The following is a 16,014-nucleotide window of genomic DNA, read 5'->3' as shown; positions in this document are numbered from 1 at the left end:
TACCTGCAAATCCACTTCCCACTGAAATGCGCTTATTGAGTTCTGCAAAGAGCTGAGACTGTCAACTGCCTGACTCATCAAATTGTTTGGATAAATTAAAGAATGCTAAGCTTTGAAAACTTTACTGAGTGCTGGAAAGTACAATTTTTGAGGAATTGTGTCACCAAATTGGCTGTAATAAAAAGGTGCAGGCAAACTGTTTATGTACAAGCCACTTTTCCAGGGCTCATTGCACTGAGATAGCTTTGTACAGTAAATGAAAACAGATACTGCGGTCCCTCAAGAGTTGCTTTGATTCCTCGCCAGAAGCCTGCCTTGGTCCCTAAAATCTAATCTCAGGATTTGGAAGAGTCCTGAAGCACGACAGCAACCTCCCCTCGCAAGTAGTTTTCCAGTCAAATCAAGCTGTGCCGAGGTCCTTCAGGGCTCTCCAGAATATGGACAAGTTAGGAAAAAGTTTCCCCGGCCTGCCTGCTGTGAGCATAAACCAGACGGCTTTAATGACTGGAAAGCACAAACATGCACAGAGAATACTCATAAAAGACACTAATGATTGATCTTTACCGTGTAGCAGACTCTGCTTTGAGGTAACAACACGCACATCCATTCACAATACGCAGCTGCAACCTGCTCTGAGCAGCGTTCATCTCACAACTCACCCTGTTTTGCACAGCCATCTGGGTAACAATGCAATATTTTATCTGTGCCGTAGAATCTACAGTATAAATATCTGTTATTTAACTAGTGCTATTAGATTGTAGCCATATGTGCCTCTAAAATACATTAGCGATAAGTAAACTAATGAATATTCAGCATAATTTAAAACACACTTACTGTAAACTCTAATTGTATTTCTGATTTATTTGCCACAATGTCTGCCAAGTGGCCCAAAGAAAAATTAAACGAGAAAACACTGACCCCTAGTGGACCAAATTAGACCCTACACCTGCGCTTGTTGACATAAACTGTACTGTACCCAGAGTTTTCTTATTCCTGCCATAATGCCCAGAGGACAGCCAAAAGGCTGCTGGCTTAAATATTACAACTCAACTGCCTACAATTAGCCACCTTTCTTTTGTAAATGCAAGCATGTGGTGGACCACCATTAGCACCAGAACGCTCAGGTCAGGGGGACGGGTATGCTTCCTGGAAGCTTCAAACATCTACCGACAGGTCCTGGTGTTGGGCCGCAGGACTGCAGGGCAATTGTAACTGTAAATATCTGTGATATGATTATAAATGCTATTTCTTATGCAGTCCATGTTCGAGTGGCCTTGTGCAAAACTGCCATTGAGTTTTTAGTTTGAGCTTTTATTTGATAGTGTTTTTATTTTTGAATATGGTTCAAGTTTATTTCTTTAGAAGTGTTTTATTGCCATACACGTTTTATATTCTTCTTGATAGAGCTGCGTTAATGTGTACATGAATGGTATGCGTGTGTTATATGTTGTTGTGTTATATATACCGTATTTTGCAGACCATAAGGCCCACCGCACTATAAGGCGCAATATCAACGAACGGGTCTATTTTCATACATAAGGCGCATGATAAAACATATAAAATGAAGCACAGTACGTACCGGAATTCCAAAAAGTGGCGGAGGTTAAGTGTGCCGCGTGCTGTTATCTGATTGGTTTATCGTTGCCAGCGATCGCAAACAGCTGAAGTTAGCGTGACGTTGGAACAACGTTGTATCCCAACATTTGCTTATAATTAGATTATGATTTGGATTTGAAAATTGGGTTTACGTTAAAAACCTAATGTTGGCTTGACGTCTAATTATAGTAAGGTAACGCTGACTAAATGTTGGATGGTGGTTGGTTGCCAGCACTACACAATTAGCTATCTAACGTTGTGTGATGTTGGCAACCCATATCCAACCGAGGACCAACGTTAACACAGCGCCCCTGTGTCAGCTGGAAATGCTCAGACCATCCATCAAGACAGATTTTTGAGCGCAGTGTAATTTTATGAAGAGTTTGCTCTCGACCTGCTCTATATGTAAAGTGCCTTGGTGTAACTCTGTTATGACTTGGCGCGATACAAATAAATCTGATTTGATTTGAGTGTACAGCATAAAATTGGTTCGAGGTCAGTAAGCACAACAAGAATTCATACATAAGGCGCACTGCCGCTTTTTGAGAAAATTTGAGGATTTTAAGTGGGACTTATAGTGCGAAAAATACGGTATATGCTTTTTTTTTTAGAACCATGCAGCACTTTGGGCGATTTATCTGCTTCCATAAATTTAGGTTCACACATCCCAAGTGCGTACATGTGCACTCCTGGAGCCATCTGAAGACCTAACTGTGTCGTGTAAACGTGCCTAGTGAGACCAGGAGCCTGAAAGCAGGACAGCTAAAGGGCTAAAGGAAAGATCATTGTTTTAAATTCCTTTTGCTTTAAAATCTCTTCAGGGAGATATCTTACGGGTGGGCTGTTATCTAGGATGATAATAGTTCACAGTATCACAGATTTTTTGTTACTATGCTTTACAATTCAACACGAGCATTGACCTTTCTCTTCATCGGAACTGAACTGGTGGGGAAATGTGGTGAAGCTCATTATAAAGCACCTTCATTATTGACCAGTAGATGGTGGTAAAACATTAGATACCGCCTCTCCCCGTTATTGTCACAAGATTGTACGGAGTTGAGGAAGGTTAACTGTGAGCACAGACATGGATTTTTCATCTTCTCATCTTTTTTTCTTCCTCTTTTTACAAATGTTCCTACAAATGTTTTTGATATTGTCCGTGCTGTGCATTGAGTCACATATGAATCCAATTTGTGGTCTTTGCGAGCTTTTGTTTTTTCCAGTATGCACTCCAAGCTGTCCGTTGCATCACCGTGTTTTGTGTCGGGAATGCAGCTCAGCTGTCCTTGAAATGAATTTCACACTGGAAGTTGTTGCAGTAGGAGGAGGTTGCTAGACCAAACTCAAACCCTTGTATACCTCACACATGCTCTCATATAACCCCCTCCCAGACCTCACTCACACACGCATTATATCCCATAGTGGAACAGTTGGGCATGAATAGTATCGGTTTCATCTTTTGATGCACCATGTCTGCTGCAAAATCCATGAAAACCACACACGATTACTGCCAACTGCCAACCGGGCTATCAGTAGTTTTGGGGATAGGAGCTGCTGGCACTTTTCCTCACAGGCATGTCAGTCTGCACTGTCAGTTTGGCTGCCAGCACTTTTGAAAGAAACAGTGTCAGCTTTGACTTTAACTGGCTGAGACTGAATGAGGTCATTTTTAGGTATTGTGTTACAGGACCAGAGTGTCCATTTTGTAACAGCTGCATATGCGATGTGTGGGGGGACCGTAGCCTGCCTTGGTCCAAAGCTGACCACCTATTCGCTGCACAGGGCTGGGTGGTATGCTGTCAGAGACGGGCACCGTGCAACTGGAGGAGGTATGAAGGGGGTGAGGGGTTGGTGTTAGACCTCTGGGGCCCGCAAGTATGTGCCAATAGCCCATGTGCACATGTTGTGTGGTGAAAAATGGGCTTGCATTGTTTGATCCCTGAATGTGAGACTCTGGTGTGAATCACACATTAAGGGGAGCAGAGAGCAGAACACACTGGAGGATTTTCAGAAGTGCTCAGGGATCTTTGTGAAAACTCCATGCAGTTACAGCAAGGTATTGTTTGATGAGTCATGCTTTGTTGTCCTTCTTGAGTTTTAAGTGCTCTGATTTGTTGCACAAGCTTTGCTTCTCAAAGTGAAAATAGCAATGGAGGTCTGCTGACAGTCATTTAGGAAATGCAGGCATCATGACCAGTGGCAGTGCTTTCATTGCAGGAAAATACTTTCCCACTGTAAAAATTTAAGGCTGTTAAGCAGCCTGGAAAATCTTGCCCCATGTCATCGTAGTTACAATCAATGAGGCAAAGGCCAGACGTGGCCGATAACGGGGAGGGGGGGCAAGCTTATTATTTTTAACAGCTTAGCACTCCAATCAAATGAGCTTTTCTAGAGATTTTTACACACTGTTGTGGCTTACATCACTTGGGCATATTAAACCTCTTCACAGAATGCCAGCTTTGTTCTCTGTTTTTTTTTTTTTAAACATCAAGAGGCCTATGTGCTAGAACCCAGTCACTCTCATATATCCTGTCCCTGTCATGTGACGACACAGACAACAGTGAAATCTTCCCCCAGCCCCTGAAAAAAAAAAAAAAAGCACCCTACATTTTCTTTCTTGTAGCCTCAGCGTTTTGGGGGTTTTGTACCTAGTGCGAAAAAGAAGCAACATGTTGCATGCATTCAGTGGAAACATTTGCAAAGCTTATGAAAAAGAGGTTAGTGGTCTTGAGGGAATTCTTGTCAAGGAACAGATTATGTCCGTTTTTCCATCCTCAATTGTTTTCCAGCTGAAGAAGAGTACATTTTTTTTGCAGACTATAGAGGATGCAGACACAGCCGAAGACAAATGTTTTGTTAGGGGTCCTGAGACCCTGGGCTGCCTTACACTTTACTGATTTTATCATCTGGATTCCTTTTGCTGTTTTTCTTATTTCATGAGATTTGATAAAAAAAAAAATCTCTTAAAAAATATCATAGATGGCTGAATACAGTGACACAAGGGCGTTCACATGGCATGGCGGAGAGTGTATCAGTCTGATCTAACAGTGGTAGTTAAAACCATTTGGAAATGATTTATGTCTCATTTTGCACTGATCCATAACCCCACGTTTGACAGGGTTAACTCATATCAATCACTTCTCTGAAGGTCCCCTGCTCTTATAAGCCACTTTTTCCTCCATGTCTGACTAAATAATAGGTTCTGGTTTCTTGTAACCAAGAGACATGTAGGCTAGCCCTCCTCTGTCAAAAAGATGATAAAATCTCAGGATGGAATAGAAATGGGAAATTCCTAAACACTTAAGTATTTGTTTGCGCATTCTGTCACCAAGACTCGTTTAACACAACCTGTGTTATGATTGTCAGTCATTGTTTCTTTGTGTAAGGTGGTGATCATATTTAACACACAGGAAAGCTCCAACGTCAAGCTATGCATCCCACAAAAGGCCCCAACAACCCCACCTACACAAAACACCTCCACCGCTCAGACTACCTGCTCGCATTAAGAGCCGGTCTAAATTCTTTGTTCAAGTTCATTTTATTCTGTGTATTTGTGTTGTACTCTGTGCCCACAACCTGCTTCTCTCTCTTTCTCACACACACACTCTCTCGGTCACTTACACACCACTCCTAGTGTGTTAGCAAGAAGAGCACTCATCCCAGTGGGCCACGAAGTGCTACTCAAACACAAAGCCACTTCATAAGGATATTACAATAGCCAATGGCAAGCTATTATTACATTATATTCTCAAAAGAACTCTCAGGCCCCTATTTGGGCCGCTTCATAATACACCTACATTCAAATATACTCTAAACATATTAAAACTTTAGACGTGGAGTATCTGTACCACTATGGCCTGTGAAAAAAGATCCACCTTTATTTTACATGTGCTCATGGTCTGGTTTAGGTCAGACTCCCGTAGGAGCGACTGAGAATTGATATCCAACTATGTCTAGTATGTGTTATCAATCCAATAGATTGGCAACCAGTCCAGGGTGTGTCCTGTTGGCCTCCTACCTAACAGGCGCTGGGATAGGACACCACCCCCGCTGGGATGATGGATGAATTCATGTTTATGAAACAGTTTGAGACAAGTTTTACTTGTTAAGACAAGAAAAAAAATAGCCTTCAAACCTGTAATTTCAACTGGGGATGTGTTTTACATGTGATTAAATGCATGTCTGGATATGTGAAGGTTTGTCCTACATTAAACAAAGTAAGATGTAGAGCATGGACCAGGGCCCAGAATCGGTTGCTGTATCAACCTTCTGGCTGCTCCCGCATTTTGAGATGATTATCATCGGCGCCCTAAAAAAGCTGATGCTCTCTGTTGACTGGGAGAGGTATAGGATCTTTCCTTAAGGGAAAAAGAAGCAAATAGTTTACCGTGTAAACAAGGAATAAATCAAACTTGCGGCTGCCATCATATATGCAGTGTAATCAGTGAGGTCTCTTCATTGTTATTTCAGAACAGCGCTGATGGGCATGCGGCTACTTTCTGTGCTGATGCATCTCTGCGTTGTTTTCAAACGCACCAAAATTCTTCAGCCACATGGCTTCCACTCGCTGCTTTGCACGTGGATTGTCCATTGTTGAGTTGAGTATGAAGAACCAAGATACAAAGAGAATAAAAAAACAAAACAAAACCTTTCACTTTTCACGTGCCATGCTGGCAGGGGGATTTCTGATTCCATTTTAACACCCCATATGGTACTCTGTGTCAACGACGTGCTCCGCCCAGCTGCTTGTGACACATTTATTGGCAGCAATCAGTGACCATTTTTGACCAGACTGACTGTCTGTCAGTTGGCATAAGGATGTGACTCTGATTAATTGGCCCAGAAGACTTGTTAGACACATGATTAGATATATTCCAATTAGAGAGTCATGTGTCAGGATTAACTCTTCCATTTACTCATTTGTAAGGGAGCTTTGTACTGCTTCTTTCTGGCAATCACTCATCCTGATAGAGTAGATAGCTACCTTATAAAACTCTCTTATTATTTATTTATTTATTACGCTTCTATTGTGCAGTTCACTCTCTGTGGCCACTCTCACTTCAGACAGCTAAATTACACTTTGACTTATACTTTGTGCCCAGTCTTCTGCTGCTGTTCCTGTTATTGCTGTTTTCAAGGCTGAATAAAAATGATTAACAACAGCACATGTCCCATGCGACGGCAGTTAATTCCTGTCTGGCTCAATTTCTCCATGGCATCAATAAATAACCTGCAAACATTAATTTTTCCCAAAGCTCTTATCTATTTGGGTGATAAAGTACTTTTGCACTACGAGGCCACTGCAAAGAGCGGAGTACCACTCAGATGTTTGAACAAACCGAGGCCACACAGAGAGACCACTGGAGTGTTGTGTTGATGCTTTGTTAGATAGACACGGTATAGCCAAAGCAAAACTTTGTGTTGTTAGCCCCCTTTGTCGCATCTTTACACCTCTCTCATCTTGACCCATTGTATCACGGCCCTTCACTGACATGCTGTCGTCCCTGCATGGATCCACACACACACAATAAGGCTGAGGGGATCATTTTCTCTCAGATGAGATACACCTGTAGACCGAGACAATGCCTTCAAACTAACCAAATTATCTCTTCTTGGCTCTCCTCAAAAGGTATTCTAGCTATCTGGGTGAATCATCTTAAATGTCCTTGCCCTCCATGTCAAAGCAAAAAAAAAAAAAAGTCTTATTGTGCAAAATCTACCTCACAAGTGGCAGGCAGGGTGTTGAGTCTTTTTTTTTTTTCCTTTTTTGGTTTTTGTCAGGTTGTAATTTTGTGTTGGCACACACAGACACATACATTATATAGATATGTTTGATCTCCACATGAACATTGAGTTTATTGGACACAAGATGCTTATTAGAGCTGGAGATGGAATTTTTCCTCCATCTGATTTATATCAGGTACAAGACTGTGGATGGGCAATTTGGCTGATGGAAGCATTTTTATTACAGAGCTGTGGTTGCGGTAGAATGATAGGCCTGCTTGACAGAAGTTGCGGACTGGAGTTTACCACCTTTCTTTTGTCTACAGCTGATTCTGATGGAATGTTTGTTTAGACTCATCCCCTGTACAGAGCTTCACCTGGAATCTCCTGCAGCGCCCGAGATGGAGACAAGCTGCAAAATGCACCTGGTGAGGGATAACAAACAGACAACACGAGATTAACCATCCTGTAACGCATCCTTCAACCGCTGCAGACATCTCCCACATGATCTAAACACAATCACTCCTAGTGAAGCATTAAGGGGAGCACTGGAAGAAAAACCATTACAACAAGTGAAAGAAGAGACTTTGTTTTCTTAAAAGTGACGTGATTGTGTTATCCTATACCTAAGCCTGATTATAAAATAAAGGATGAGGAGTTAATCTTAAAAGACAAACTGTGGGAACCTGGGAAGAACCTGAGTTGGTCTGGCTGTGTAAACCCATTTTAATCTTGTGGAAAATGATAAAACAAGAGATTTCTAATGGCAGCAGTTTCCAGTTGGTGCTTGTTCTAAAATAAACCCAAAATGAATATAATTAGACAAGACGGATTGGACAGTGTTTGAGGGGATGTCAATTACAACATTTACAGTCAATTAAACACTTAGGAATGAATGGGAAAGTGACACCAACAGGATTTAGATCAGGCAAAAATAACTGTGTGGGATTTCTTCACATTCTTACCTGGCAGTGCGCACAAGATTTTGAGTTTGCCAATAATCTGTTTATTTCTGCCTTGAATTGCAACCAAATGTTTCAGATATCGGATTACAATCATTAAAAGTAGAACAGATAGACTCTGAGAAGAATGGATTGCAGTCGTCTGGATGATTTCAGGTGAGTCCAATTGTGGGGCTCTCATTATTTATTTCAAATTCAAAAGCGGGGAAATCGTAATCTATGGAATATTGTAATGAAGTGTACATATTCAAAATATAAGCACAGATGACTGTATGAAGTGAGATAAGACAATAATTGTGCAGGACTATAGAGCAAAGCTGTACTGATCAGATAACAACGGCGGCAAAGAATTTGAAAAAGCATTGCGCGGAAGTAGATGGTAAAATTACAAACGAAGATAGAGCTCTTTGCCATCAGTTCGTTGTGTGAGTTGCTGGAGCAACTTGAGCAAAGTCTATGATACAACCTCAGGTGACTGCCTGCTCTTCACCGCATGCAGCCTTTGTGAATCCTGAATTCATTAGAATTCAGTCAAACTTGACTTTTTGGGAAAGTGACAGGCCTATCATGTTGCAGCACCTCTGGATTTGCTGCTTGTTATCTCAACCACTGAATTATTTATAGTTGTGGTATAGACTGAATAGTTATGACTTTTCCCAAAATGTTGCCTCAAAGAAGAGCGTTGTTATTTCACTCCAAGAATGACTTGTTTTGAATGTCTTTGTATGAGTGCTGGAGAGCTTTCCAGCTTCTTTGTGACTTCCATGATACACCGGCAATTGAAAACTGCATGTCCGTTTTCGCTGTAGCACTGTGGTTTGGAATGTGGGGTAAATAAAATAAATCACCCCTACAGTGCGAACTCCCGAAGAAGCTCCTTGCTGACAAGTGGAAAGATGGCGTCAGTGTTGGACGGGGCACATGGCTTTCTATATGCTCATCGTACCAAGAGTGGAGTTAATGGTGTGAAATAAGAGACAAAAAAAAAAAAATAATAATAAAATAGTGCATTGTTCAGAATTCCCATGCATTTCAAGTGCTGTAACCAGTGTAACAGTCCGCCATGTTACAGAGGCTCTTTGTTGTGCTGAACTATTTTTAAAGTATCTGCTGAGAGCAGTGATGCTCTGCTTCATGTCCGCAGACCTTGGTGCTGTCACATTCCTTCACTGGCTTCATATGGCAGCAGCACTCCTGTTGAAGTCTGAGCTTGACAAAGGGCTGTTGTTTTCCCAGCCTTTTCTCTTTTCACACGCCAAGCCCTTTGGCTCAGAGCAGCTGCTGAGGCAGTGCAATGACATTATGCGAATATTTGCTCTACTCGCCGCTGATATGGTCTGAACATCGATTCTGTCCATATCTTTGTCCCGTACGTATTTCCTGGAGATGTGATAGGCTAGATAGAAAAAAAAAAAAAATGTAATGCTGCAGATGCCAAATTTGAGACTGAACCAGAAATTTCTCATTAGGCCCATACGACATTGCTTCTGAGGTGACTGCTGTGAATTTGCCCCCGCGGAAAAAAGAGAGCAGGGAGGGAATCCAACCTAATTCTCGTCCAGCATCCTGTTGAAACTGTGTACCGTTGCAACTTTACATTATCCATGAAAAATTGTTAGGCTGCAGATCAGAGATGTGCTGGAAGTTGAACGTAGCTTTCCAGGGAATCAATCATATCCTGCGGAGTCTGTTCCACCGTGTCACAGGACATGAGGAAGGAGTATTTGGCAGAAATGACTGAGGAACTACTCTGCTTGGGAAATCTGGTAAATAGAAATTTCTAAATAGATTCAAAATGCTATCCTTGTGTAATCATGATAAAGAACCACACATAGCAAAGTTTCCTAGGAAAGGACATGCTGTCATGGAGGGAAGATTATCAGTCTATGCCTGATTTTTTATTTTTTTTTTCTGCAATATATAATTTTTTTTCAGGTTCTTACAGGACTCATACCAAAAGTCCTCTAGTCAGATGGGCCAGGCTATAATCTACCGTGATTCCACAGGTCTGGCCTGTTGAAGACAAGGTACAGCTGTCCTCAGTAGTATTTTTTTTTTACTTGGCACTTTTATTTTTACTGTAATGTAACACGAAGGATCTGCTCAAGCTCTGACCTTGACTATTTAGTTTAATTTGACAGTTTATACCAGAGGATAACTGAATCAAAGAAATACTAAAAATCTCAAATGTCAATTTCACCAGATCTTGAGAAAAAAATGATTCATTATTAACTGCCATGTGATTAATCAGCTGGACTGACGGACAAAGCTCAGCTCAGCATTGGCCCCAAACCTATATTGTCTGTGAGGTGCTAATTCTTGGTGAGGTCTGGATAGCATTCTGCCTTCATTAAAAATCAGTGCAGACTGATTCCTTTGCAAATTTATGAAATTGATTTGGTATGTTGCAGGAAGCAGCAGACCCTGTGCCGAGCCAGTCCACAAATTCAGTTTTCATGTAACGTCACCCCATTGTGGGAGCGCCCCCCTGGAGGGCAAAAGACTGTACTTCCTCTGCCTGGCCACTGCCCGCCCTTTTTTTGTTTGTTTTACTAGCTTTGGCTCAGCTTTTATCAAAATGCCAGATTAGACACAAATCGACAAGGAGACAAGCCTGGATTGTGCTTTGACAGAATCCCGCCTGAGGAAGAAACCCCAGAGAGGATATGTGCCTTAAGACGTGCCTCCATCCCCGGGAAGGGCAAAGAATGGCAACCATCGAAGTATGCACGTCTTCGCAGCGAACATTTCATCAAAGGTAAGGTTTGTTCACAGCTGCTAGCAAAGCGAAGAATATGGCACCTACATGTGAACACACTTCCCCCAAACCTGCCATACAGGTGCAGTGGCCAAATCGCACCAATCCTTCTTTCTCCACAGCGACTCAAGCTGTCAGCTGTGGGTCATTTAAACTGTAGGAACGGTTTACCTGTCATGTTGGAGGGAGAAAGTTTGGATTAGATTTAATTTATAAGGGACCACTTGACCAAAATATTCATGCTTTGTCACTACTGCCCGAGAAGCGAACTGATACTAACGATATCAGCATTAGTTAACTCTAGCAGTCATCTTTGCTTTGACAATTAAGAATTTCTTGTCCTTCACCTCCCAAACGGCAGCATTATTGACCCATCCAATACTCAAAACTGTCCGTACTTTTGTGGTCTGCCATCCTGGCAGCAGTGTAAGGAGAGGGATTCTCCACAAGATTAATGGAAACATCACCGGAAGGGACTTCGGCGGCGGGTGCCATATGTGGATCGCAAGTGCCCAAAACCTGCAGTTTAATCTTGTATCTTGTGTTTTCTTCTTTAGAGAGACGATCTAAATATTCATGGCTTGAAACCGTTTGCGTTGTTGTTCTCCGGCGTTTCTAATGTTAGCCGACATCTTGGACCCGGTTTTTTGTCCTCCAAGGCTCAGCGCGAGTCACGTGGCTGACAACTATGAACCGTCTGAAAAATCGTGAGGTGTAGAAAGAACAGAAAAAATAAACAGGACTGGTGTATAGACAGGTCCTGGGTACTTAGTGCTTCATTAGACTTTTGAAAAGACACTTAACACTCTTTTACTGCGGTCCTACAATTTGTTCAGTAGGACCACAGCATACGCCTTCTACTCATTTTCCACATGTAATAACTTTAAAGGCCATTACTTCAAACAGTGCTGTATTTCAAGTAATAATGTCTCTGTTTGACATTAAAGGGTTGTGGGCTATATTACTCTTTCAATAATTTGGGAATTGATTGAGAGATTGTGGCTTCATCTTACATTGGTGTATGCTGTAAGTTTCAGAAAAAAAGAGGCTGAGGTCAAGGAGTGTTATGTTAGCTCAAGAATGCTAATGAGTCATAATCATCTCTGTATTTTCAGACAAATCTGATGAAAAAGGCCACTGCGCTGGCTGAACTCTGATTTTCTGATTTGGTTTGTGCTTTCCCGAAACTTGGCAGCCCGTGACATCTAGAGAACTGCAATAAGAATGATCTGACATGAGTATAAATACTTTCCATGGGTAATTGACCCTTTTCCTGGACACACACACTCCGAGATCAAAAGGGTGTATCCTCTAGACTCCAACAGCCACTGATTAAACACATTTCAGAAGTATTTCCCTTCCATTTCCAGTGCAGATCTGGCAAAGACATACAAGATGTGTTTCATTAAGTTGTATCATGAAATGCACTCTCTTTTATGTGCGAACAGTGTGTGAGAATACTGCGTGCCTTTGTGTGTGTGTGTTGTTGCTCTGCCGGTCTATGTATATCCTGTACAATTTTAGCCAGTGAGGGGAAGTGACGTGGCGTGTTGCCAGCCAAGTCTTAGTGCTTCTCAAGAAAGACAAATGACATTGTTCCATAAGCAGATGCCAGCTTTGCTGCCAAATCCCTGGTGCCTGCACTGAAGTTTCAGCCATGTAAAGAGAGCAGTAGTGGAGCAGGGCCTGACAAAAGATGACATTGGCTTGTAAGTTTTAGGCTATGATGCTCCAGGGGATTCCATTATGTGGCTGTCACACAGCATTAGGCGAGACAGCAAACACTTTAATGTGTGGATTACGATTCATCCATCGGAGATAATAGATATTTGCCTTAGCTAATCCATTCCTCTATTGATTTTTTTCCCCTTTAATAACTTCTTGCAAACAAGCAAATTTTAATAAGTGCAAGAATGCTGACATGTAAGAAGCTTGAACAAAGGGCCATATTTGGCACAGATAAGCTGCTTAATGTAGTTTTCCATACACACAAGATAAAAAGATCCTTCTTGACAACAATCTTTATTCCAAACCATAAAAGTAAACATACACTGTGACTGTAGTACATGTAACGATGAATGATTACTTAATATAGTGCTGAATGTTAGACAGAACAGTTGTGGACATGTTTATTTTATTTTATTTTTCTCAGATTAATGTCTATGTTGTTGGGTATTTTTTTGTGCATTTGGGGGGGGATACTATGAAAAATTTAAAAAACTAACAAATCATATTCTTCTAATTGTAAAGTTCTATGAAAACTAAGAATTAACTAACACTGTGAGCTAATATCAGTGTTAGTAGAATTCCTGCTATAATATATATAATATAATATTTATCTCACTGTGAGTTCAGAATCTTTGAGTGAAATATCCCTTCACTACAATGAACTGTTGGTTATTTTAAGTCAGTCCCACATTCACAGGCCTGCAGTTTGAAACAAACACTGAAGCAACAACAGTGCCGTCGCTGCAAATAGTCCCACACTATGAACTTTTGTTTGAGGTACAGTTGCTAAAAAAATACAGTGCTCTGCTGTTTTAGTAGATTTTTCTGGCCTTTTTGTAAGTTTCAGAATTTATGTCTATGACCCATTTTAAATGATATCTTCAGTTTGAATCAGCTGAGTGCCACAGACAACGTGGAAAAGTTTGAGATTTTGATAGAATCTGAATATACATGCATATGAATATATAAATGTTGGTTTTGGCATTTGTTGACTGTTTTTGGAATAATGCTGAATAATACCGCCCTTTAATCTTCCACACAAACTATTTCTTAGAAAAATATCTGTTCATCTCTGGCATTTCTTGATATTTAATTGTTATTTCCATGTTGCTTCCAATTGTTTTGGAATTAATCATAAAACACACCAGCTCATCAGTAACATTTACACATTTTAATGATGCATCAAAAGTGAACTGCGCAGTTGGCTGCCCTAACATGTAGCCTTAACCTTCAGACGGCACTTCCTTTATACTTCTACCAAGCCACAAGCCTGTAAAGGCTGACTTTAAAACAGTCAAAACAAAAGTTCGACACAGATGAGCCAAGTTGTGACTGTTTATGAGCAGGGAGAAAAGCTTTGCTGTCATAAGTTTTCCCCTTCCAGCCAGCGCTTCCACAGCACACAAGATTGCTTAGCTCTTCTATTGTCAGTACACTGCATAAACCAAACTGTGACAGTGACAACTTTATGTAGGTTTACCTGTCCGCTTGGGAAGTTTTTTTTTTTTTTTTTTTTTTTTGATTCGTTTGATTCGTTGATTTGTTTTTGTAAAGTTCTTATGATGGCAGAAGAGAATGGCAGGTTCAGATGTTTGGCGTCTGGGGATTCTTGGTCCTCGGCTTCGGCACAGGTGAAGGCTGTTGTCCCTCAGCAGAGGCTAAAGTTAGCTGTGGAGGCCTGTTTCCCATCTCATCTTCCGGCTCAGATACATTCAGGTAACAGGCCCTGGTCGAAGGCTTTGGACTTGGCGGCGGAGAGTCTTCGCTTTTCATAGTCTCATACACTGGGCCGGTGGAGTCTGGCTCTCGTTTGTTTAGTGAAATCATTCTGAGTTCTCCTTTTTCTCTGAGTCTCTCTTGTCTTTTGCTCCGTCGGTGGCAGCAACATATTACGATGGTACAGATGAGTAAAAACAAAATCAGACTTATTCCCCCTGCTGCCACTGCCACGACTGTTTTGGATGTAAAACAAAGCAAAGGAGGTGGTGACGGTGACGGGCTTTTACAGATTGGACGAACAGTGTCGCTCCTCTCCTTGCCAGCTTTGTTTGTGGCACTACATGCAAAGCTCCTCTCACCTTTCAGCTGTGCCAGAGATATGCTCAGTGTTTGACTTGTTTCACTTGTCAGTGTCTTTTCATCAAGTGTCCATGAGAACGCCAAATCCTGTGGTTTGGCTACTTTGCAATCTAGTTTAACAGCACCAGATTTGAAATCACAGACATAGGTGATTTGAGGTTTCGGTACCTTGTCCATCACACAGACTTGACCATTCCATGTTTTAGCCAACGTATTGTTCGGATGCAGCACATTTGCTTGGTAAGCCCCAGCGCTTGAGAATTGTAGGTTCTTCAACAAAAGAGATCCGGATGCAGAAACATCCTCCGCTTTCCCAACAGACACTTTGCCTTGATGTCTGTAAAAAATGAGCGTGTTGTTGTGGGTCCATTTCAGCACATGTGTGTTTCCAAGTGTCTCATAGACGAACGGCAGCATCAGACTCTGTCCAACTGCAGAATAGAGGTCGCAGGTGTCCTTGTTTGCTGCTGAGAGCTGATTGATGAATCCTGACAGAATGATGACACAGAGTGTTACTGCAAAACACGCCATGGTGTACAAGTAGAGATAAGATTATCCCTTTTGAATTTGTAAAGAAAGATGACGAAAACAAATCAGTAATCACTTGAAGATTTCATTATCTACTCTAAACGTAATCTATTAAAGCTGTGATGCAGATATGTCCTTATATCTGACATGCGGCTAAGCTCCAGTTAAATAGCAAAGTTCAAGCCCCTCAAGAGAAGTGGGTTCTCAGTAAGAAGGAAACTATTAGCCAAGAGTCTACTTTCAGTTCTCAGACGCTGACATGTTTTGTCACAGTCATGTGGAGACCACATTTTCCTCCCCTGCAAATGTGTCACAGAAAAATATGTTAGAAAGATGCATTATGTACGTTATTCACTGAAACCATTCAAAGTGTGACCTGATGACAAAACAAATGCAGTTTAGTATAGCTAAGCAAATTATTAAAAGCTACATTGAGTTTCATGACTTAGAAAGTGAAAACCTCTGATTTTAGCCCTACATGGCCATTAATTGTTACAATCCATCAGCAGTGGATGAATCTTTCATTTCCTCGGTAAAAGTTGCAATATCACAGACTAGAAGCACACACAAGTACCAAATTTAAGTATAGTCACTTAAGTTTAGTATTAATTATGTTGCGTGACAACTCTTTTGCCCTCC

The 16,014-nt window shown here is 41.3% G+C and overlaps 1 protein-coding gene across 1 annotated transcript; it reads right to left on the bottom strand.

The window, feature by feature from the left end:
• Positions 1-14,208: 14,208 nt before the first annotated feature.
• Positions 14,209-15,557, bottom strand: LOC115056773 (coxsackievirus and adenovirus receptor homolog). The gene has a single exon (XM_029523482.1). It carries the CDS (start codon positions 15,376-15,378, stop codon positions 14,353-14,355), a length of 1,026 nt encoding a protein of 341 aa, XP_029379342.1. The 5' UTR covers positions 15,379-15,557; the 3' UTR covers positions 14,209-14,352.
• Between the last annotated feature and the right edge of the window lie 457 nt (positions 15,558-16,014).

Source organism: Echeneis naucrates, chromosome 16, assembly GCF_900963305.1.
Source record: "Echeneis naucrates chromosome 16, fEcheNa1.1, whole genome shotgun sequence".
Lineage (NCBI taxonomy): Eukaryota > Metazoa > Chordata > Actinopteri > Carangiformes > Echeneidae > Echeneis > Echeneis naucrates.
Note: the sequence above shows the minus strand (reverse complement) of the source record. Positions and strands in the feature narration are given on the sequence as shown.

What these genes read in the sequence shown, in the direction of transcription:
- LOC115056773 (XM_029523482.1), bottom strand. Translation starts at nt 15,378, where the DNA reads ATGGCGTGTTTTGCAGTAACACTCTGTGTCATCATTCTGTCAGGATTC.